This window comes from Ambystoma mexicanum, chromosome 6q, assembly GCF_040938575.1.
Source record: "Ambystoma mexicanum isolate Mex_15411 chromosome 6q, UKY_AmexF1_1, whole genome shotgun sequence".
NCBI lineage: Eukaryota > Metazoa > Chordata > Amphibia > Caudata > Ambystomatidae > Ambystoma > Ambystoma mexicanum.
This window is the reverse complement of record NC_090937.1, coordinates 1,671,742,606-1,671,768,121: the sequence shown is the minus strand read 5'-3', so window position 1 is coordinate 1,671,768,121 and position 25,516 is coordinate 1,671,742,606. Positions and strand designations below refer to the sequence as shown.

At 47.1% G+C, this 25,516-nt stretch overlaps 1 protein-coding gene across 3 annotated transcripts in view; it reads right to left on the bottom strand.

Moving 5' to 3' along the window:
- The window catches only part of LOC138517031 (zinc finger protein 271-like), a 63,932-nt gene that overhangs the window by 28,803 nt on the left and 9,613 nt on the right, over positions 1-25,516 (bottom strand). For all 3 annotated transcript variants that reach the window (XR_011282344.1, XR_011282343.1, XM_069632542.1), the window contains exon 2: positions 10,028-11,767. Coding sequence is in view for 1 of the 3 variants with exons in the window: in XM_069632542.1 (XP_069488643.1) it covers positions 10,028-11,498 (1,471 nt within the window). In the remaining 2 variants the exon portion in view is untranslated. The remainder of the gene's footprint in view (positions 1-10,027; positions 11,768-25,516) is intronic.

Genomic DNA, 25,516 nt, shown 5'->3' with positions numbered 1-25,516 from the left:
ATAAACAGTATGGAGCACAGTGGGCATCACAATCATGGTTAGGGCTGGAGGCAGCAGGGTGCTGGTGACATTCAAAGGCACAATGTAGCATAAACAGTATGGAGCACAGTGGGCATCACAATCATGGTTAGGGCTGGAGGCAGCAGGGTGCTGGTGACATTCATTTGCTTGTGATAGCAATACAGAACAACAACAGTTTACGTTATAAGCTAAGGAAGGTCTGTGGAGTGGCAGGACCAGACAGTGGAGGCAGCAATAAGAGTCCGCTTACCCTAGTGCCTGGGTCGGCATCTGCAGGCTTCTGTAGGCAGTGCAGAAGGAAGTGCAGGGTTCGTGCCACTCGGCTCGTCCGGCTCCTGACAGGCTCCAGACAGGAAGGTGCCTTGAAATGTGTGCCTTTGTCTGTGGGCCGGCTTCAGCCTGCCGGCTTGCGATTGGCAGTCAAGTATGAACTTGCAGCCAATCAGACTCAGATGCTGGCCCTGATGTGGTTCGGCATGTAGATGTGGGCAAAAAGATTACGGGCGGCCATTTTGAAGTGGGAGGGTCCTCGTGGAGTTCAATGGTGGCCGTTAGATTTTATAGTGGAGGCAAATCGTGCAGAAGCGATTTGCTCAAACAGCAACCAGGCAAATATGGCGAATTGTGGCAGAGCTCCGGCGGATGAAATGTGATATTTTATATCGTGTGCTGCGGGCTTCAAAATGCAGCGTACACAGGCAGATTGCCTACCTTCATGCTGGGTATGCCTCCTGGCAGGGTACTGCTCCTGCAGTGGGAGGGGGGAGCTCCAGCTCCTCCTGGGGAAAGGCAGCAAATGAACCTCCAGGTTCCGGACAGGAAGGTGCCTTGGAATGTATTAGTTAAAACACAGTCTTTATATAATTAATATTCAAGGTTATGTACAATATCAAGATAACTCACTTTGTACTCAGTTATCTATAATGGCAAATCTATACAGGTCAACATGGTACTACAATCACTACTCGATCTCTTTAAAGTGCATCAACTGTACGGTTAAATGTCACACAAATCAGTTTGTAAATGAAACCAATATAGATAGAAGAGAAAAGCAGTTGGTTAAAACAATTGACAGAATACTGGCCCCGATACCTAGACAGCCCCCCACCTGGACAACCAGTAGAATAAATATATATCACAAGCCCAGTCCATATATTGTTCACAAGCATCTTTCCAATAGTTCAGCAACCCCAAAGTACCTGGCGTTGTAGCTTTCCTCGGCGGGGAATCGAGGGCCCTTCTTGAGTGCCCTCCCTTTAAGTGGCAGCTTATTTCCTAGTGGTACTCGTAGAAAGGGAAGCGTAAACATCCTGCCAGGAAGAGGAGTGCAGGGCACCTCGATGTCGATAGTTCTGGACCGCAAAGAGTTTGAAGAACTGTGGCCTAGCAAGGGCGTCGAGTCGTCAGCGTCTCTGGTCTTTGGGTGGTGGGAAGCCCACCAGCAGATGTTCCTCGGCGCATCGACGGCCTGGACTTCTCTGGCAGGATAAGGCAGGTGGCGATGCGGACGAGCGCGTCCGTGAATCGAAGGTTCTTAGGCAACGGGAGCACGGCAGCTCCGGTCGGCGACGGCGGTCGGCAACGGTGGCAGACAACTGTCCGGGCGCTTCTCTTTGGGATTCCGCGGCAGTCCCCGTCTCCGGTCGGCAGCTTGTCGTAGATCTATCTACCAGGGAGCTTTGGCAAAGATCAGCTGGTGCGCGATGGTCCCTCGTAGCTCGGGAAGAGGGCGCCTAACCAGGTTCTCTCTAGGTCAGTCCTTGGAGACACAGCAGCTTTCAGATCGACGAAGTAGAGCAGCAGCAAGATTTCTCTTCCGGCAGGGCTTCAAGGTTAAGCTTCAGTTTGAACTCCAGTTTCTCTTCAGCTTCTGAACACGAATTCTAGCAGTGAGAGGCCCCCAGATATACTAGTTGATCTCCCATTCATTCTGCTGGGTCACACTCAGGCAACCAATCGGTCAGAAGGGTATTCATGCAGGCAGGCGGCCAATCAGGTGCATAGTGCATTCAGGCCATTCACTTCTCTCCAGACACTCACAACAACTTATGTGTATTGGGACAAGTACCCAGCCATTCAACACTGCATACTGCATTCATACCAGTTTTGGGCAGGGCTGTCTCAGTCATTGTGTCAAACACCAGAAACTAGACATCCACAACAAGAAGTTCATATTGGTCAAACACTCCATTCACCCAGGTCCCACCCACAGGGCGTACCCACAACATACAGTCACTGGGAAGGCTCCAGCCAGTCTAGCCTGTACTTCACAACAACACCATATATGGAACTTCCACCCAACAGCCAGTCAGTGGGAAGGGACAGAGTCAGGGATTCCCAGGACTTTGGGAAAACAAGGTAACAGGCAATAGAAAGCAAGAGGCCACAGGGGCCATCTTGTTTCTTATCAGGAATCAACTGATTCCAATGCCAAGGCCTGGGTACTCCAAAATGGAGGATACGCAGAGCACATGTCAAATTTAGCATGGAGCTGCCACCAGCCCATACCCTGCTCTGTGGGCCACACAAGGTGCCCAAAAACATACACTAGGAGCACAGGGTTGCACCCCCACCCAGGGGTGTCATAAGGGTATCCCATGGTTCTGTACACCAAACCAAAAACAGGAAGAGCTGCACTGCCAGGAGTCCCACATGGACTTCTGGGCAGAAAACAATACAGATCACAAATGAAAAAGGACTACAGGGCAAGGACAGGGAGGCCCTGTTCCTCCAATGCATTTCCAGTATCACAAATGCCAGATGGACTTTCATGGATTCAGTATTCAGGCAGAACGCCTAAAAGTCTGAAGATCTTTATAGAATTATAGTCATAAACAAAAGGGCCAAGCAGCACCATGTAGAGTGCACCCATTACCGGGCACTCCGTAAGCACATGTCTGGCTGACTACACATTGCTCAGAATCTTGCTTCGGGTGGCAAATTTTGTCTCGAGCCACATACTGCCAAGACTGGTAGCTGATTTGTTCAGAGTCTTAAACGAAAATTAAAGACAGCTGGATCGGGGAAGAGCAATAGGTACCTTTCAGGTTTCATAAAGTGATGTGCCACAGATGCCACATTCATGTAGCCCTTAAGCGTGGCAAGGTGGTCATAATTGCGCAGCCAATCCCATTTCGCCAGTCTTCAAGTAAATGCCCCTTTTAGCGTTGGGAAGTCAGCACACCGGCCAAAGTCATAGATCACCAAAATGTTTCACTTGCGCGGAAGTGACTCTCTCCGCCGGGTCGAGGTCATAGCTCAAGCCCAATTTATTCATCAGTGGGCAAATAGGAGCCGTCTCTGCCTTTAGCATCAGTGACCCCCTACGGGACAAGAGTTGTGCTCTCAATGACAGGAGAACTGGCTCGAATTGCACATACCCAATCAGGGTAGATCTTTCCGACCCCAATACAGTTCTCCAGAAACGGGATTCCACTCCCTCTAGCCACTGCACACCTCTCATGGCTAGGGCCTCCAACCTGTATAGGATTGTAGAGTACCAAGAAACCTTTTAGGGAGAAGCCAGCATGGTCTACCAGGAATTTCCTAGACATACAAGTAATTTGCCTCACCCATCTGACTTTGGTCTCTATTAGTTCAGCATAACTAGATGACGCTGACATCTCCAGCCCCAAATATTTCTAGGCATCGGTATATTCCACTGTGCCCACAGAGGACATTATCTTAGTTAAAACGACAAACACACGATCAATGCAATAACACCCTACATCACCAAAGCCAGAGGAACGTCACATCCAAAAACACAACTCCCGGAAGACGAGCCCGATGAAAACAAAAACCCAAGACACAGAACCTAGAGGAACTCTTTGAAGACGCTGACACCCCGAAACCTACAGTCCAACAAGTGATCGACCAGGAAGGAAACCTCAACACCGATCAAAAGACGAACTCAACAAGATAGTCCAAACCAAAAAACACCTCCAAACTCCACTGCAAGCTAATAAACGCAAGATCCATGTCCAAACACTCAACAGAGATCGTTGACCTACTCGATGACAACGGCATTGATATCCTGTTCATCACAGAAACATGGCTGGACGACAACTACAAAATCACACTCCAAAGCTGCCTTCCAACCGACTTCAAATTCCTTCAAATAAACAGGAAAAACAAAAAAGAAGGAGGCATCGCAATAGCATTCAAAGAACACTTGAAGTTAAAAACAGACGAACCACTCAACATCCTCAACAGCGGAACCATGGTAATACACCCAACAACGAGTCCAAAAACCAACATCACATTCATCCTGGTGTACAGACCACCGACATATGAAGCAACTTTCATTGACAATTCATAGAAGCCATCACCAACTTAGCCATCAACCACAAACACCTAATCATCCTGGGGGACTTCAACATTTGGTTTGAAGACAGTCACACCAACTCCCATAACTCACTTACTGAAGAACTGGCCACCATGAAACTATGACAACTAGTAAAAGGGGCAACACACTCGGCAGGACACACCCTCGACGCAATTTTTGCAAATGAAAAACTCATCACCACAGGACCTCCTATACAAATACTGTGGAGCGACCACCTCATCATCCCATTCATGATCACCATGCCAACCCAAGTACGCATCCAACCCCCTAAACTCGCAACCACCACCAAAAGAAACTGGAAACACGTCAAAGAAACCAACCTATTCGGACAACTGGAATTAACCAAACCCTCAACTACAGAACTAGAGCTAGCTGACGTAGACGGGAACGTGGAACTACTACACAAATGGATTGCAGACAAAATAAATAAGTTCGCCCCAGAAAAACCATTCACCCCATCAAAAAAAAAAGAGCAATGGCAAAACGGTTCACACCACTATTAAACACCATGAAAAGGGAAAACAAAAAGATGGAACTGGAATGGAGGAAAGAATACAACCCAGTTCCAAAAACAAATCTGTGCATACAAGAAGGAAATTCGAAAGGCGAAGAGAAGGCATTATGATGACAGAATCACCAATGCCACCAACACACAAAAAAAAATGTTTAACATCGTTAAAGAGATGAGAAACCCATCAGGCTCCGATAACACCCCAACCCCCTCAGAGAAACTTTGCAACGACCCGGCAGACCATTTCAAGAATAAAAATCAATGACATCCGACAAACCATACAAAAGAGACCAACCAAGCACAACATACAACCAAACAAACCTAACACAGAACCACAGCACAAACTCAAAAACTTTCCTGAAATATCAGCAGAGGCAATCGCAATGCTGGTAAAATGCAGCAAGAAAGCTGGATCACCCATGGACCCCTGTCTCCCGGACATCTACAAATCAATCCTTGCACAAGGAACGCCAGCAGAATACTACAGAAACCTTCTAAATCTATCACTAGCAACAGGGACTGTGCCGAGGATCTTCAAATTAGTCTCTATCAATCCACTTCTAAAAAACACAAGTGGCGACGTAGAAGACCTCTCCAACTACAGGCCAATCTCAAACATTCCCTACCCGGCAAAACTCCTGGAAACATATGTATATAAACGTACCCAAGAGCATATAGAAATACACCACGTGCTAGGCCAAGCTCAAGTCGGTTTCATACCAGCAAGAGGAACGGAAACAGCACTACTTTCCATGTAGGATGACCTTAAAACTAACGCAGACTCAAACACAACCTCAGCCCTTATTCTACTCGACCTCTCCGCAGCCTTTTACACAGTTAGCCATGACACCCTGACCAAAAGACTAGAAGACATAGGCACAACAGACACAGCACTACGCTGGACTAAATCATTCCTAGCAGACAGAACAGAAACCGTATGGATTAAACCCTTCAAATCCACTCAGCGAGTTAACGACTGTGGAGTACCAAAAGGAACCTCACTATCACCACTATATTTCAAAATCTACCAGACTCCGGTCATCAGAATCTTCAAAATATACATTACTTGCTACAACTACGCCGAGGATACTCAAATAATCTACTAAATCAAAGACAACGAAGCGGATCACTCAACTCTAATCGACTGTCTGAAAGAAGTCTTCAACTGGACGAATACCAACAACCTGTAAATCAACCCAGGAAAGACCGAAATCATGATCATATCCAAAGACCAAGGGAACGAAACCGCCATCCCATGGCCAACAGAAATGCGAACCGCACCAACACCACCTAAGGTAGTAAAGAATCTGGGAGTTCTGATGGACAACACCCTAACCTTAGAACCACAAATAAACGCAACAGTGAAGAAATGTTTCTTCCTCCTCCACACAGCAAGAAGAATCCTACCTTTCCTCTCCTTCAAGCACAAAACATTCACTATCGTCGCCCTCATCATGTCAAGAATCGACTATGTAAACAGCCTCTACCTCGAAATACCAGAATACCTCCTGAAGAAACTACAACAAATCCAAAATGCGGCAGCCAGACTACTCCTCAAACTATCCAGAAGAGACCACATCACTCCTGCCCTAAAAACACGACACTGGCTCCCAGTAAAACATTGCATCACCTTCAAACCCATGTGCATAACACACAGGGCAATCAGAGGACAAAGAGCAGAATTTCTTTAAAAGAAAATAACAGTGTACAAACCAAAGAGGCCCCTCCGATCGAGCAACGAAATCCGCCTGGAACTAAAACCATACCTTAAAAAAAAAAACTTGGAGGCACCTCCTTCTACCACTTAGCTGCAAAAATCTGGAACAACATCCCAAAAGAGATAAGAAACACAGAAGATCACCACAAATTCTGAAAATGACTAAAAACCTGGCTCTTCAAGACCACAGACTCAAACTGAAAACCGAAACAACAGAGCAAAAGGATGACTAAACTGGAAAGGACACTGACAGCCCAGGAACCAACAGGGAAGCTCCCGCAGTACCGGGACGGATGACACCAGATAGACTGAAACACAGGTGACACCCATGGAGACAGAGTCAACTACCCCAGACAATCCCACCAACAACCTCACCCCCCCTTAGTTACAACCAGGTACCAAAGTGTCAACTGAATTGTCAAGATACTGACAATCACCACACTAGCTAAGTGGTCGACACTGGCAGGTGCTCTGGCCACAGGAGTAGGAAGGGAGGACAGGTGGGGTTGTGAGGGATGCTGGTTGAGGTGGGGGACATATGTGAAAGGGACATTGAATGCAAGATGGGCCCAGATCAGCTCAGTGGCGCATCAGGAGAGACTACACAAGCCTGCGCCTCAATTCAGGATAGAGATGCCAATTTACCAATTCCACTAACAATTTCCCCCCTCTGCACACACCTCTCAAACTCCAATCCAAACACAACCACAAACCTACACCACAACAAACCGCACAAACTTCACTACATTGCAACAACCCAACAAAAACACACATAGGCTTCCACAACAGTACACGAAGACTACCGGCCACAAACACCCCAGGCTCAGCTAACGGACCCACCGGGCTGAGGCCACCAACAGCACATCACTGCTCTCTTGCACTTTTCCTGCTTTCTCCCAGTAACTCACCCTCCCTCCCTTTTTTCAGAGTCGCCAGCGCGCCACGGGACCACTCCGGTGGTGATAGTGCACGGTACAAATGTCCTTTAACATTAACATTAGTTCTGTTGATTTTTGGGGACGCCACCAACATTACCTTCATTTTAGACAGGTTTATCGCAAGGTGGTTTTCTTTAGCATACACTCCTAGTTCGTCCAGCATAGCATTTAGCCCAGTTAGTAAATGATCAAATATGGCCAAGTCATCTGCGTATAACATTCCACTGATAGGGGTGGAACCGATCTTTGGCATACAGCCTGCTCTAGCCATCAGCCTGCCCTGAAAGTCTGATATATATATTATATATTATTAAAGAGCAGGGGGCTAACATGCATCCCTGCCTCACACCCCTGCTAATTCGCATCACCTCCGACAGCTGGCCAGAATCACCTAGCCGAATCTGGGCCGGGTTGTCTGCATGTAAGGCCACAACTACTTCAAGGAGCTAACTAGGGCACCCCCAGTTCCGCATTTTACTCCAAAGGATGCTGTGGTCAACCTGGTCTAACGCAGACCTAAAATCTAGAAAGACAATATATACGGAGATGGTAGAGGCAGCCTTTGCCTGTGTCCAACACCCTGACATTGTGAACAACGCTGGACTGTGGTTGGAAACCTCTCTCAAAGGGATGTAAAATGCTGTCAGTCTTAACCCATGCCTGTAGGTGCTGTAAAACATACAGTGAAAACACCTTTGCGGTAATGTACAGCAGGGAGAGTAATCGATAGATATCCAGAACCAAATGGCTTTATATACTGGAACCAGAATCGATTTCTTCCAGGAATCTGGAATAGTGCTGGTCAAGCATACTTTATTAAACAAAGGACATAGCACTCCTGCCCATGTGATATATGATATGGCATTTATAACGCGACTATAGACAAGTGTTTCTTGGGCCTGCATCCCCCTTCAATACAACCGCTAACTATTTGGGCCCGGCTCTCTTGAATTTGTGCTCACAGATGTTACTGGGATTAAACCTAATAGGGCAATGAGAAGTCGACTGCCTGCCTGACTCAGACAAGTCGGTTTCATTGGACATTTCATCCTCAACGAAATTGACCCAGATCCCCTCCATAATTAGGTTTAGAATCAACTAGTTAATGGGCTTCCTGACAGAGGACAATATCTTCCACAGGTTACCCGCATTGCTACTCAATAATGCCTCAATCATCTTCTGCCAGTTACCGATCCGCCCCTCTATTTTCCTCCTCCCCACCCATTTTATATATTGGTTCTTTAATCTGGTGGACTCAAAGGAGGGAGAGGCACCGGAATCAGTTAAGGCTCGCAGCGCTAAGAGATTCTTTTTGCCATATTAATTTCTGGGTCGTAGCAGTGATTGGTCCTTTTTGCAGCCCTCATAATTGTCTTGCCCCACTTTGTCCCAGGGCTAGTGGCTAACACCGCTAACCAGTGCTCAATGTCGTTCACAGACCACAAGGACAGACCCACCTCTGCCATATGAGCCCTATGAGAGCAGAATGGATGGTGCTCCAGTGAGGGGGAGGAGAGCCCAAGGAGCCCAGAAGTGTGGGGGGGGGAGAGGGTGCTCTGGGCTCATAGGGCTCTCCTCTCCTCACTGGAGAAGATGGGGTCCTCCAGTGACGGGGGGAGGAAAGCCATATGAGCCCAGAAGGGGGCAAGTGCTCCAGTGAGGAGAGGAGAGCCTTATGAACGCAGAAGAGGAGAGGAGAGGTGCTCCAAGGAGGGGAAGAGAGCCCCTTGAGATCAGAATAAAGAGACCTTTGACCAAAGGGGGAAGGGGATGAAATTTAGTTAGAGAGTGCTTTTAATTCCCAGAAGAGGGCATGTGTAACAGATGAGAAGGACCCCTTGAACCCCAAGGGACGGGGGTGCCAGTGAGGGGAAGGACGAGTCTTGTGAGCCACTGTGACGAGAGAGCAAGAAAGAGAGAGGATGTGTATGAGAGAAAGAGAGACCCAAAAAGAGCAGAACTTTCACTCTTGGCAAAGGAAAGAGGCCCTAAAATCGCAGGAGGGGTTGGCCTTGGGATCCCAAGAAGAAAGGGTAAGAACTGAGACCTGGAAACCACGAAAGAAGAGATTTTTCCGTTTGGAGCATTCTCTAGGTCTTTCTATTTGCTATCCTTCATATCAGATCCTGCCTCTAAGGACTACTTTTTACAAGAAACATTATGTTATAGCCACCCTTCCAGAAATACCACTTGCTATATTTTTTGTATCCTCTTCTACCCGCATTGATAATGCACAATAGTATTTTTTGTAATGCACAAACAGGTCTGTTATTTAGGTACGGTGGTCGAGAGTCTTGAGCCAGACCAGGGAGCTTAATGTACTCTGCAGGGCAGAGAGCTAGTGTCACTAGTGCTGCTGAACAGGTTACACACACCGCAATGGGAAGCTACACATTCAAAATAACATGCACACTAAACTCTTCACAGTGTTGGGACCGCCCAGGTTTTACGAGACAACCAGAAATAAAAAGAAATATAAAAGATAAAGTAATCACCGATCTTGCAGGCAGGTCTACTGGTGTTCTCTGGCACGAGGCACCGAGGGAGTTCTTCCTTCGGCGGCCCTTCTCGGTGACATCTGCTCAATGGTGGCTTGAGGGCATCATCCAGTCCTAGATGGTTCTCAAGGTCAGCTTCATAATAGGCAGAGGCCATCTCGACTGCCTCAGCTAGAGTCACGTCCTGCTGGCGCACCCAATGCTGCAGAGCTCTGGGGAGGCAGTCCAAGAACTGCTCTAACAAAACCAGGTTTGCAACCGCTGCACTGCTCAGGACCTCGGGCTGGAGCCACTGCCAGCATTTCTCTCGCAGCCGGTGGTAAAGCGAGATGGGCCTTTCCTCGGGCAGGAGTCGCTCTGTCCGGAAGCTTTGCCGGATCACCTCCCGGTCCACCCTCAGGTTATTTAGGATGGCCTTTTCGACCCCCGCAGTGCTCTTTGTCACTGTGGCTTTGGTGACCTCCTCAGTGGGTTCGCTCGGCATCAGAGTCTTGAACATGGGCCACTCCTCTCTGTCCCTGTTAAGGGCATAGGCACATGACTTAGAGTTCACAAGGACGTTCTCTAGACCCCACCCAGGTTCACACTTCAGTACATTGGAGGTTGGTGCCCCCGTGTGCTCTCTAGTAGAAGTCTCAGGGCCCCACCCAAGTTCAAACTTCAGTACATTGGAGGCTGGTGCCCCCACGTGCTCTCTAGTGGATGTCTCAGGACCCCACCCAGGTTCACACTTCAGTACATTGGAGGCCGGTGCCCTCGCATGCTCTCTAGTGGATGGCTCGGACGCATGCAATGTTTTGCTCTTTTGTTGGTCCACTTGTTTTTGTATGGCCTGCTTCACGTTCCCTTGGTTTTCTGTGGCTTGCTTCACGTTCCCTTGGTTTTCTGTGGCCTGCTTCTGGTTCCCTGGGTTTTCGGTGGCCTGCTTCTGGGTCCATGAGATGTCTCTGACTTGCTTCTGGTTCCCTGGGTTTTCTGTCGTCGGCTTCTGGTTCCCTAGATTTTCGGTGACCTGCTTCTGGTCCCCTACATTTTTTGTGGCCTGCTTCTGGTTCCCTGGGCTTTCTGTGGCATGCTTTCGGTTCCCTGGGTTTTTTGTGGCCTGCTTCCGGCACCCTGGGTTTTTTGTGGCCTGCTTCTGGTTCCCTGGGTTTTCTGTGGCCTGTTTCTGGTTCCCTTGGTTTTCTGTGGCCTGCTTCGGGTTCCCTGGGTGATCTGTGGCCTGGTTCTTTTGGTTTTCTGTGGCCGATTGCTGCTTCTCTTGGTCTTGCACGGCCTGCTGCTGCTTCCTGTGGCTTTTAGCATGCTGTTGGTTTTCCTCATCTTCCTGCCTTTCCGCTTGGTCTGGCATGATCGTTTGTGGGTCCTCTTCGGACTGGTGGGAGATCTGCTCCTTTGCTTTACATTGTTGCTCTGTTGGCAGAGCCAGGGACTGGATATTTCTCAACACATGAACTTGTTCCGCCATGTAGTCTCCGATTACATTAGTCTTTTTGCACCGTGCGTCGGTAGAAGGAAAGCAGGGCTCTGATATGTGGTGCTTATACTATACTCGCCTGCTTCATTTAGATGCCCAGGAAGCCATATAAGACTGTTGGCAAGATTATGGCTGTTTCACAAGTCACAATAAAGCAGAGCAACCTTGTTGTAGAAAAAAACTATTGTTTTCTTCCTGTTAGAGATGTCTTCCCGCCAGAAGAGAGGTTTAAGGAGTCAAATCCATGCAGTCTCTTCTCCCTGGTGCCAAGAGAAAGGAGACACAAGTTCCTGTTATTTGCAAAGTAACCAACATTACATGCACACATACACTCACATGCAAAGCAGAGAACGAAATTGATGGGAGCATTAACTGCGCGCTTGTAGTCTTGGCATAGCTGGTTAGCTTAGTACAAACATACACCAGCTGCTGGGGCATACAAACATGCCTGTGCAACATTGACTTAGTGTGTTTAGAAATGTGTATAAAGCAGCATTGGATAAACTCAGCAAAACATTTAAAGTCCAATGGCTGATAAATAAGGGACCAAAATGATAGCTCCTCATTGCCCAGAGGTATCTCCTGCTTAGTGGGTGGGATCCAATTTCGATATTTGTAAAGTGAAGGCAGACATCTGTTTGATTGTTGATGCCATTTGCTATTCAACTCTGTCTGGTCTAGCCTGGTCCAGAATACATGAAGGATCACGACTTAAGCAACATGGACACATACCAATGGTTAACACCCACGGCACACATTTGCAAGGTCCTTTAGCAAGCACTGAGGCACATTATCGAGCCCAAGTAAGTCTCAGAGGCGCTAAGGGCAAGTGACTAGTTAAAACATGGGCTGTGGTATGTATTGTGTGCAGGGATACAGTAAGCCCCGTCTCATATTCTTTATTCCAATTCATATCATTAGCAGCCCCAGACCTTTGCCCATCTCCCCCACGGTCTCTTTATTTGCAAACCTCACATTCCCCACAGAGTCTGATGGCGTCACAAGCTCCATTGTTTTAGAGTTTCTATCATGTTGCATGGCATATTGGTTAACACACACTGGGTAATGAGGCATGACAAGATCATGTGTCTTTTGAACTATGTACAAGCTGACACTAGATGCATCAATATAACACTATGTACACGGCAAATTGAGTTAGGCTTTACTTTTTTTTTTTTTAAACTTGACCGACATGGAAACAGAACACCAAGTTCTTTGCAGACTGCCCTGATGCATGGCAAAACGGTGCATGCATTGTGCGACACTGATGCCAAAAGGATGGCATTAGACTGATTGCACAGTCAGCTGTCCTACATGGTACCAACAGTTGATGGGATGCACGTCCAGCTCCTGTGCCCGCCCAAGTGATTCAGGCTCATGAAAGTCTATTAGCGCACGCGAAAGTGATTGTGCCGGCCGTAGGGGGTGGAATGATCAATATAGTTGTTTTATAAGAGTCATGAAAATATAGGTAGGCCCAGCTCTATGACATGAGTGAAATTGTTGTATAGTAGTTAATAAAGTGTACAATGATGATGACGTAGGCCCTGGTCCAAGACACGAGAAATACTGAAGCACTGCCACATTGGAAGTGAGGCCTAGTATTCTGCAGGGGTGTCCAGTCATAATGTCGAATACAATAATGTCGAAAGTCAAAATGTCGAAAATATTTAGTCGAAAATAAAAATGTCGAATTACAAAAATGTCGAATTTTTTTCGATTTTTTTTCGAATTAATGTTTAAATAAATAATTAATTAATTATATTTTATAAAACATAATTTTTTTAAATGGTTAAAGGTATATCCATGGTGAGTGGGGGGATGGGGAGGAGGGGGGGTTGGGGTAGGGGTTTGGGATGGGGTTTTTTAATAATTAATTATATAATTAATGTTTTATTAAATACTTTTTAAAAAAAATTAAAGGTATATCCATGGGGGGTGTTGGGGAGATGGGGAGGAGTGGAGGGTTGGGGTAGGGGTTTGGGATACTAACAAACGTTAGTATGTGTGACATTTTACATAGTTATTGTAACATTGGTTTTTCGATTTTTTTTCGACATTTTATTTTCGAATTAATGACTTTTTCTATTATATGTATGTGTTTTCGACATTTTTGAATTCGACATTTTTTTTCCGACATTTTTGTAATTCGACATTATTTTTTCGATATTATGACTATAAACCTTCTGCAGGCACTGTTGGAAGGGCAGTGAAGTACAATACAGAGTTTGAATCATCTTCCTATCCCAAGCTCCAGCAGTAAAACCGAACATAGAGGCCTTCAGGCCGAACAGATAAAAAAAAGTATTGCATTGTGCTGCAGGCCTGCGAACCAGAAAGGAATGTGAATGGCCGAGCACGGGCAGCACTGCGCCCGTCTCAAGGACAAACCCATGGGAAACAAGGTAGAGGTCAAGACCTGCCAACACGCCCAGTTAAGATTTAGGGCATTAGCACCCAGAGTCGAATGGCCATCCCATTTGAACTGCCAGATGCCCATAAAACAGAATACCTAAATCCATGAGACTTTGGCTAATTAGTGTAGTTTTTGAAAGTCCCAGGCAGGACTTCAGGGTGGGGTAGCTGATAAGGTGGGTTGGAGGGGAGAGGGGGATAAAACAACCCATGATTTGTGATACAAGGAACAAGAGGTGATGCCAACAAATGTATTTCAGCAACGGGAGGCATGGTGGGGACACCAGCATGTCTTGCATCAAGAGAGGCGCTCCTTTATTCTAAGGAGCCAATTTGACCTTAGAGTTATCCACTGAGCTCATGTCAATGAACAGGCACACACCACGTGACTAAGCCAATGGGGAGGGTGGCATTCCAGGTACCTCACCAATCCGGTAACGGGAAACCCAGATGATGCAATAGGGGGAACCACGTGTAAGAGGGCAGGGTTAGATTAGGATGAGGCCAATTGGTCAAGGGACGATATGTTTATATGTGGTAGCCAATGAGGGTGGGGAGTTAACACTATTTTGTGCACGTCACGAGTGGCGCGGTCTTCCCTGGAATCCTTGTGTTTGCTTTGAACTCCGTGGCAGTTTGGTTCTATGGGACGTTCTGTCACCTTTTTCCTTGAAAAGAGGTGCACCAAGCTTTTTTTCCTTACAGTAGTGTTTTTACTATCTGGTGGTCTACATGACTGCCTTACAAATTACTGTGGCCACTGAGTTGGCCTGGGATCTCACGCACTACCCATCTTGTCTGTTATCCGTCACCACTCTTCCACCATCCGCTTCACCCTTTGTAATGGCCATCACTGAAACTCATCTCTCCCTCATGACACAACATGCCACGCTGCACTACTCACTAACTTTGCTACCTTTTCCCCACTCTCCTCGACTTTAGCTCCCACCAGCTGAATCTTGCTGTACCGGCCATGACAAAAAACGTCCCTCCCCGATGACACAACATGCCACGCTGCATTACTCACTAACTGCTCGCTTTTCCCACTCTCCTTTACTCTTCAAAAAAAGGTGTTGGCGTGGGTTTTATGATCGCGAAGCCACCCCATTTGCCCACTTCCACTTAACACCCTTCTCCATCGAACACACAGGAGTCAAACTCCTTGCACCCACCCTTCTCATCATCCACCTCATATATCGCCCACCTATGAACCCCAATCTCTTCTTTTCAGAGCATGATCTACTAGAGGCCTTTGCAGTCAACATGTCCCTGGTCATGGTGGGCGACTTCAATGCCCTCATCCATTATATCTATGGATTATCAACTACAACATGACTCCAATCTTCAAGCCTCCATGAGCTCTCAACTCATCCTGGTGGGAACTCGCTCCCCTTCACCCTCCATCTGATCATAGACTTCACCATCTTAGCACCCGACCCAGTCGCAGCCCTCCATCAACTATGTGCCTGACTCCATGGCCCCTAACCTGGACCAAGCCAGCCCCCCACCCTCAGCCTCCTCACCTCCACAAACGCTGACTCCATTGAGCTGGCCTTCACAGAGTTGAATGAAACTCTTGCCACCTTCTTTATGTAACAGTGTCAAGGAGGTGATCCCGTCAAGGGGGAGGTGTGGATGCCTCTCAACCTGTGGCAGGAGGCCTACCAGGGGGTTTGCCGAAGCCAGTCCTGCCCCAGAGCTGGAGGGAGGCAGTTGGGCGGACTCCACTCTCTGTTGCCCAAGTGGGAAGCAACCATTTTAATCATCCTATACCTGCCTACCAAATCCAGGAATAATTGCAGTGGAGGATGGAACATGCAACCCACCAGTGGGGAAGCCGCAGGAACATTGATTTCAGCAGATCGACAATCAGGAGGTCATCAGGAGGCTCGTCTGCTATGCAACAAAAACTCAAAGAAATGGCATTGGTTGTAGAGGGCCACCCTTGCAAAACAATGGTAGACCCGTGTTTGAAAATGGGGAGGGGCCTAAAGGGTGCTTTATGGCTTCCCATCTCTGAAACCCAAACCCCTGGTGGACAGCAAGGCAGAGAATGACTTTGGAAACCCGCTGGGCACCAGAGCCAATGGAAAGGGGCAGAGGAGGATAAGAAGCAACAGTAAGAACTGGGGAGTGTGGGCTGTTCGGGAGAGGCAAAGGGGCGAGGAGGCACCCCAACAGAGAGGTAGTGGAAGGGCAGTGACCAGGGGCATGGAAGAGAATAGTGGAGAGAGTATTGAAGGCGAGGAATTGATTGGTGAGAGAAAGTCATTCCCACTTCCAAAGGTTTGCACACTTCAATACAACTGTTAATGTTTCTACAACCAAAAGTCTTTTTCACAAAATATCAATTCAAAAATCAAATGCAAATCTTCCTTTTCTCCAAAAGCCAGTCACTTGTTAGCCCATCATACTTCTTCTTTAAAAGTAACACTTTAGTCTGTATGGTTAATTCAAAAGAAATACTTTAGTCAGGATGGTTCAACAATCACCTTCAGTTCTGCAACAGTTCATCAAAAACAAGATTATGTAATTGACACTTCTTTTCTACCACAACCTTTTACCACAACCACAGTACTTTAAATCTTCTTTCTGGTATACTCACCTGCCAGAACTAACTACAATGTGTCCCTTTCCTCCTTTCCTGGTTCACTCACTTGCCGGGATAAAACTCCTACTATAATTTGTACTCTGTAGCAAGGCTTGTTGCAAACTCTCCACACTAGAATCATCAATGGGGAGATTTAAACTAACAGCGGCTTCTCTCGTCAGGCTTTTGACTTCTAACACAATATGCTTACATTTGCTTCCACAACCTCCTGTTGGTCTGCTTGCCTCAAGCAATGCAGGTTAAAGTTCTCTCCCCCTTGATTCCGTTTACAAGGTGGGTTTTGCTCCTGCAGTCTTGGTGGCAATGTGGTTTACAACTTTCTGCCTCTGGACATCTTTTTCTGTATTATATCCGAATTGCCTTGTTATCACTCTCAGTCTTGTCTGGCCTTGGCAATGTGGGTTACAAAGTTTCCCTATTTGGAATCTCTCATAAGGAGTGTTGTGTCCACTTTGCTTTATCATCACTTTTCTTTGGCTTTGGCAATGCGGGTTACAATATTCCCCTATTAGGAATCCCTCAGTAGGAGAGTTGCGCCCAGTTTGCTTAAATTCAATTGTTCGGTATTCAAAAGATGTATTACTACCTAGTGGTCTCATTCAGAGCGCCCCGGTTTCGCCTGCTTCAGGCCAACTCACAGGTATGCCCTTGCATCTCCTTCTGACTCACTGGTATGGCTGCTTTGCTCTTTGGGACCTATTCTGTGTCTGACAGCGCCTGGCGGTCTGCCGCCAGTCGTGCTGACCTTCAATGAAGCTTTCGTAGCTCTGAAAACTCTCTACTGACAATCTACACACCTTGAGCTGCTCCGGTATTAGAAAGCTCCACTCTCTCACTGGGTGGCTGGCTTCAATACTGCATCCCGCTGCGCGTCCTCTGCATAGCCAAGAAGACCTGGCATCTGCCACGTCTTCTGCACGGCGTGCTGCTGCTGCCACAACGGCAACTTCAGCTTCGGCTTCTCCCTACTGCTTCTTCCTCACCCACACCTGAAAGGAATTATGTTTAAAAGTCCTGCTTTGGTGTTGGTCATTAAAACAACTAGACTGCTCACAACAGTTTACTACCTTTTCCTCATCTCAGAACTAAGAGCATTGTGGGACTTGGCATCTACAATATTCTTATTTGCTTTTACATCAAAATTATCAGTTTCACAATAAGCCATTAAGACTGTAGGATCATCAGGGAAATTCCCTAAAGTGGTCGCCCATTCTCCCTGACCCGAGTCCCCTCCCATGTGATCCTCCCGCATAATACCACCCCCAGGGTCAGGATCAGGTAGCGGCTGCTTTTCCCTGGCTACATGAAAAGAGGCCATGGTCAGGGTTTTTGGGATGATCACTTGAGACCCATCACAGAGGGAAAGATGAACGAGAGACTGAAAGCAAGGTGGGTGTTTGAGGAGGGCTGGTGCATAGTGTAGAGTGGGGAGTAGTTAAGAGAAGTAGTGGTGGAGAGTAGAGCAGAGGGTAAGGGGAAAGAGTAGATGTGGGACAGAATATATCAGAGGGACAGAGGAGAGAGATGGAAGAGAAACAGAGAGTAGAAGGAAGAGAAGGGAAAGGAAGGTAAGAACATCAGGGTGAGGAACGCTAGAGTGTGTCAGTGAGAAGAGGGACGCCTGGGTGGTTGGAACACACCAAATTCTGGTTTAAAGACCACTGCAGTTGTTGGGGGACACCAGAAAGGATCCACCTGGAAGACTCCTGAGTGAGTCAGCTAGATAAGGCTGTTGACTGTATGCCTCACCCCAAGCAGTCAGACTTTAGATAGTAGGAATTACTGATCTGTATTGACCATATTGGGGGATTAGCGATATCTTGTCTTGGGTGGAGGAAGCTCATGGGACGAGGCGAGAGAGGGTGACGGCCCGTAGATGGATCTTTTGCAATATAAACCCTTGAAACTTCTTAAGAGTTGGTGTAATTTTTGGGCCATTTGTTACATGGTATCACATTGTTCATTGCCAGGTGTTTTTTCGATGTAATTGTTAATGAAATATTTACCTTGAAAAAACTCATAGAAATAAAGAGGGGTTAAGGGGCTAAAAGGGGTGGGGAGGAGGCTGGGGATATGGTTAATAATATAGGGAATAGAGGGTTTGGAGGCTCGGGGGGACCCCTGAATGTAAAATAAATAGTTTCTTCAAAAATGTGTTCTTTTGAAAAAGCACATGTCGGTAAAACAAAATAAAACCGTCTTACATTTAGCTATAAGTCCCATGCACGCTCCTTTATCCTTTATCGCTCTCAGCCATGGACAAACTAAGCCATTCATTAGCTAAGGGCATCCATGCACCTACACCAATGGTGCAAAAATCAACCCCTCCCCTTCCCCCACTCTCCTTGTGGCATCCAAAGACTTACTATCCTTGATGCTGCCAAATCATCCTTATTCACCAACCGCTTCTCTTCTTTCCACTCCATGTCCTTCCAGGCTCGTCTATCGCTTCCTAGAACCTGCTACATCCCACCTTAAAGCTGAATTGACCTCCTACTTCTCAACCAAAATCCCATCAATACACGATAATTAAACAACTCTTCCATCACTCCCACATCCTCAGCTTTCCTCGCCAACTGCCAACACCCTCACCTCTCATCTCTATCTCACTTCAGCCCACTCAACTCTCCACACTAGAATCATCAAATGTATGCTGTATCCCCAACTGTGCAACTCTATAAAGAGACACAATAACTCACTGCATACTGCTATGTCCAATGTACACCCTCCCCCATTATTACCATTCTAAACCTAACACGATCCTCCTGCATGAAAACTCTGAGCGAGCCACCCACTGCACTGTCGAAGGGGTCACAAAGAGAGCCCCTTGTGGTGGACGTGCAACAAAGGACTTCTTTTCCTCCCTATCGCACCCGTTTATTCTGAGCTGGGGGTAGCTCTAAGGAAGCGCAACCCTCCCGGTGGCCACCCCTCCCAAACTGCCCCCTTAAAGGTCCCACAGCCACCCTCCTGTCAATGCCTTACTTAGCTCTAAGCTTCCCCTTACCCCTACAAACACTGCTCACACTGCATATACATACATGAATATGAATAAATATAGAGACCCCCAAATAGCACTCTGGTTATTTCCCAGGGCTGTGTCAGGTCAATCCTCAGCACCTTGTATTTCCATGGGGCGGAGCCTATCCCCTCACTGCTGCTCCTGAGGTGCAGACCATTCCCACTGGACAGACCATGCAGCCATTCCCATCCTGCTGCACTAACCACCTATCCCCATCACTCTTTCTAGAACCTTCCAATAGATGCAATCTCTTCACCTTGGCCTCAACATTCAACCCCTTGAAGAACGTCAATGCACAGCTCAGGGCACTGAACCGCATTGCAACTGAGATCACCTGAACCCATGCACCCCCGAATCCTTTAATTCAACAAACGTAAGCCCTCCACATCTTGGTAAACACAGGAACTCATCAACAGCAAGTGTGTCATCAATACTCCTCGGCCTTCCTTTCTCCTCGTTTCTCCCTTTAGACAAAGTCCTCAACTTCACTACCCACGCTCCTACCCAGATCCTACCCCACTTCTGATCTCATTAGTGTTGGCTCTCCATGTATAACTGTTCTATTCTCAAGTTAAGCTGTCAATGTGCTTTCTCTTGAGTAGTCTGATATTTATCAATCATTTCCTTCCACCAGACTAAACCTTGCTGTCCCATGGCACATCTGTGCCTCCTCTCGCTTCCGCTCTTTCTCCCTACTTTCCCCACTCCGCTGGTACGCACTGCCCATCACAATCAAAGTCAATCCATCTAAACCTCCTCTTGCTTCCACTCTTTGCCCCTACTTTCCCCACTCCACTGGTACGCGATGTCCAGTCAAAGTTTCGAATACATTGTTTCGAAATGCAATAGTTTTGAAAAAAAGGATCGAGAAAAAAAGAAATTCGAAAGCCTTTTTTTGAATGTATTTTTTTTGGCTTTCATATAGGAAAAAATACAGTTTTTTCCCCAAAAAACAGGGGTTTGGGGGGGGGCCCTCCATAAAGAAAAAATGTGCATTTGAATTTCTTTTTTTTGGTCCTTTTGTTTCAAAACTATTGCATTTCAAAACAATGTATTCGACCCTTTCACTATAAACCCTGGTAAGCGGCCCATCACAATCAAAGTCAATCCATCTGTGCCTACTCTCGCTTCCGCTCTTTCCCCCTACTTTCCCCGCTCCACTGGTACCCGCTGCCCATCACAATCAAAGTCAATCCATCTGTGCCTCCCCTTGCTTCTGCTCTCTCTCCCTACTTTCCCCACTCCACTGGTACCCGCTACCCATCACAATCAAAGTCAATCCATCCGTATCTCCTCTTGCTTCCGCTCTTTCCCTCTACTTTCCCCACTCCACTGGCACCCGCTGCCCATCACAATCAAAGTCAATCCATCTGTTCCTCCTCTCGCTTCCGCTCTTTCCCCCTACTTTCCCCACTACACTGGTACCCGCTGCCCATCACAATCAAAGTCAATCCATCCGTATCTCCTCTTGCTTCCGCTCTTTCCCTCTACTTTCCCCACTCCACTGGCACCCGCTGCCCATCACAATCAAAGTCAATCCATCTGTTCCTCCTCTCGCTTCCGCTCTTTCCCCCTACTTTCCCCACTACACTGGTACCCGCTGCCCATCACAATCAAAGTCAATCAATCTGTGCCTCCTCTCACTTCCGCTCTTCCCACCTACTTTCCCCACTCCACTGGTACGCGCTGCCCATCACAATCAAAGTCAATCCATCTGTGGGTCTCTACAAAGCACAGCGTAAACTTCAAGTACTTGCCAAAAGGGGAGCTCCTCTAGCATTCTCCCCATCCTCCCTAGCTCACCCCGCTACGCTTGCTATAATAATGTTATTTTCTATATTGGAATAGTACTCCTCTACACATAATGGTTTTGCTATTTCTACCGTCTACAGCCGTCCACATTCCTCACCAACCTTTATTGAAGATCTGTCTAGTGTTAGTGGGGCCAGAGGTTTCATTCTGTCAGGGCGGAATGAGGATCCTGCTCTGCCTGAGAGGACGAACTCCGGAGCCCGTCCTACCCCAGAATAGGTGAGAGCGTTAGCGGGTTCCTGATCATGAAATCCACCTTCAGCATGCCTTAAATGTGATGCCAGGTACCACTTTCGATCACCCATCGCCATGCACCCTCCATTCTGGCCAGACTTCTCTCTGTTTCTTTTCAGAACTACCTGGACCAGAACTAATTGCCAGACTAACGCGTTAAGCGAGCCATAGACGTAAAACAACAGCTTCCCAGTGGACATCAACCCAGCACCTATCACAAGAAAAAGCAACACTCTGAACAGCTTGAGACCAGTGAGCTGATGACCCAATATCCAGAAGGGTCCATCACAAAGACTGTTGCAATGGAGTAAAAGAGGGCAGGGGTAGAGGGGGAAGAGGAAGACAGGGGGGCAGGGGGGGAAGAGAGGGAGAGGGAGAACCATCTTTTGCGAAGTACGAGATCCCTCAGGCACTAACCAATACTGAAGACAACCTAACTGCAAAACTTAACGATGCAACTGGCTTTATAGTTTTAAGGGAAAAGCAACTACGGTCAATTAATTTTAACTTTGAAGATCTTGAACTTATGTTCAGTAATTGAAACACTTTCAGGCCGTGCAGTTGGATGTTCTATCAAACGCAGTCTTTAAGACAGACGTAAATTTATGTGGCGACATTACAATGTTATTTCAACAAATAATAGATATATTATTTGTATCAGCTTAACCTTCATTCCAATTCTGTTGGCTGTCTCCATGACCACCAGTCTGGCTTCAGAGCTGCCAGAAGCACGGAAACTGCTCTCCTGAACATCCGTGAAGATCTGCTCTCCAACCTTGACTCTAACATTCCCTCTGTCCTCATCCTCCTAAATCTCTCTTCTGGCTTTGACACGGTCAACTATACCATCCTGCTCAATCGTCTCTGTGAAAACCTGGGTATCACTGATCAGGCTCTGGCCTGGCTCACCTCTTTCCTCTCAGATCGACCCTCCCAGGTCCAACTTGGATCCTTCCTTTCATTTATCTTCCTCTCTACCTGTGGTGTTCCCCAGGGGTCTAACCTCCCGCCCTGGCTTTTCAACCAATACCTGGCAATTCTCGCCCACTGCATTGCCATTTTCTGCTCAGATTTCCAGTGCTACGCTGACGACACTCAACTCATTTTCAGGCTGCCCTCTGCCACCTCCTCTCCCTCTCTCATCTCTGATTGCCTAACTGCCATTCAAGATTTGGTGTGCCGGCAATGATCTTTGTCTGAATGCCAGCAAGACAGAGATCCTCCTCATCGGCACACCTTCACCATTATTTCCCCTCACTCTCTGGCCGGCCTCCCTTGGCCCTCCTCCTACCCCCACCTGCGAGGCTAAGAACCTTGGGTTCATCCTTGAGTCTGCACTTTCCGTCTCTGCCCACATCTCTGATGTCTCTAAAAAGTCAGACTTCCTATTGCACCTCCTCAGGGGTACTCTGCCTTTCCTCTCCTTCCCCCAAAAGCTCATGGTATCCCAAGCTCTGCTTCTCTCTAGCTTGGACTATTGTAACATCCTCTTTCTAAATCTACATGCCTCTACTGTCCGCCCTCTGCAACTAATCCAGAACAGGACTGCAAGACTTGTTCTTGTCCTCAAGCCCTGGGATCGTATCTCTCCAGCTCTGAAATCTCTTCACTGGCTCCCAGTGGATGCAAGGATTAAATTCAAAACCCTCTGCATTGTCCACAAGGCTTTCTGGGGCCGGGTCCAAATACCTTCAGCTATCCCTTCGCAAATACCTCCCCTCTCGAGCTCTTCGCTCCTCTACCTCCAACTCCCTCAGGGTCAGTCATTTTTCTAAGAAACAATCTGGGGGTAGATCTCTGTCTTTGGCTGGGGCCTCCCTCTGGAACAGCCTCCCTGCCACTCTAAAACTTGAGGAGAACCATCTCCGGTTCCGGAAGCACCTCAAGACCTTCCTCTTTTCTTCTGCCTTCGCTCCCCTCCCCCTCCCCCCTGCAGATCTGTTCTCTCTTGGCACTGTGCACCTGGCCACCCTCTGTCCTTCGGGCCCAGGTACCTGCCACCCTCCCGCACTGCCTCCGGGCCACCCCTTGCACTGAGGTCTGTATCTGTACCCATACAGCCCTCCCCTTTTTCTTCCTGCACTTATCAGACCTACCCTGTCTGCTGCCTTAAACCTAGCACGTGCAAATTGCTGGCTGCATTACCACTGTTTGTTGCCTTTATTATTTATTTATTGTTATTTATCTGTTTCTCCTTTCTTCGCACTTTCCACTTCTCCCCCCTTCCGTGCACTTTTCCCCTCCCCCTTCTCCCATGCACTTGCGCGTTTCTCAATGTCACTGGGCCTAGTAAGATCGCTGTTTTGTTCTCCCCTGTTCCCCTCCCTTGCTTTGTCGTGCTCTGAAACACTTGTGTACGAGCGCAATAGAAATAAAATATCAATCAATCAATCAAAATTCCCCCCAATCGGGGAATAAAGCTATTATTCTCCCAAGGGAGATAAAAAAGCAATCTCATTAATGGATACTAGCAGCAAGGTCCTGGCAGCTGTTAAGCAGACTTAACTGGGAGACTAAGTTTCTTCCACTGCGGCGTAGTAATGCAAGTCAGTCTTGTTATGTATCACTGGCCAGCAACGCATGCTGATGGAATGTTGATGTATGCATGGTAGCTCAGGAGAATGTTGAGTAAGCAGCTGTTGGGCAGACTCAACTGGGAGACTAAGTATCTTCCAGGCCAGTTTTCAGAAGAATATGGGTGCGTCACTGTATGAGCTGATCTGGCACACGTGGCAAAGGGAAGCTTCATATTCTGCAAGTGGCCGCCTTGAACATTATGGAAGAAACTAGCATCTCGGGGCATTCTCGGCAGACGTTTAAACATCTTCATAATGTGTCACAGTAAGGCCACACTTAAAGTAAGGTTAGACATGGAGGAGTCATTGACCGCTTCTGCCGGACTTAGACAGGGCTGCCTAGTGGCGTCCTGTCTATTTAATGTGTACATCTCTGAAATGCAAATCCACCTATTGAAGTGTAAGAGCCCCGGGGAGGGGTGTACACAGAAGGACACCTAAATAGGGCCCTTGCATTTAGGTTGGTTGGGATATGTCGACAAGATGACCCTATTGGACGCTGATCGATATGCCTGCAAAGGAGCCTGGGCTTTTTGGGGAATATGCTTTTTTAGCAATCTGAAACAAAGGTCGTTAATTTTAAAAGAGACAGAAAGTGTCTTTATTGCGGCTCATTGTTATGAGTGGTTGGTCAATTTGTTTATTTGGGCTTTTCATTGCGTGTAAACAACCTGTCGCCCTAATTAAAAACAAATTGAGAATGAAGCATGTAGCCTTTCAACGCAAATGAAAAGTATTAATGGCAAAAATGGTAGATACACTAGGCAATCAATTATCATCAATATTATAAATGCTAAAGTAATCCCAAAACGTTTATAACGAGTAGAGATAATTGATAGAACAACCTTGAAATGGTTATCTGTTTTAGAGGTCTTGCTGTTTTAAGATTCCTGCCTTTATTCCCCATAGTTTCAGTGAGACGGGAGTAAGCTCTCCGTTCTTGGGGCTCTATTATTAAATGGAATAAATTTAAGATAGAGGCATACAGAGAGGTAGGGTTAGCTTATTCTTTTATGAAGCATCGTGAAGATCATTTATGGAAAGAAAATCCTGACAGAAATACAGCCTGTGAGCCCCCCAACTTGGCAAAATAGAAAATCAAGCAGCCAGACGCTACAGAGAACTGGACTACGTTCCCCAAGTATTGCTCATTGAGTGAATAAGCGAAATATATGCCCCTAATGAACCCACCAATAAAGCATCCCTTGCCCATCTGTCACGATCCTACTCGCCTGCCACCCAGCACTGCTACATGGACCTCTGCCTTTCTTTCCTTGTTTTACCGCTGCAGTTTTGGACTAATCTAAATGCATGTTCCATTCCGGCTTTTGGGTTAAAC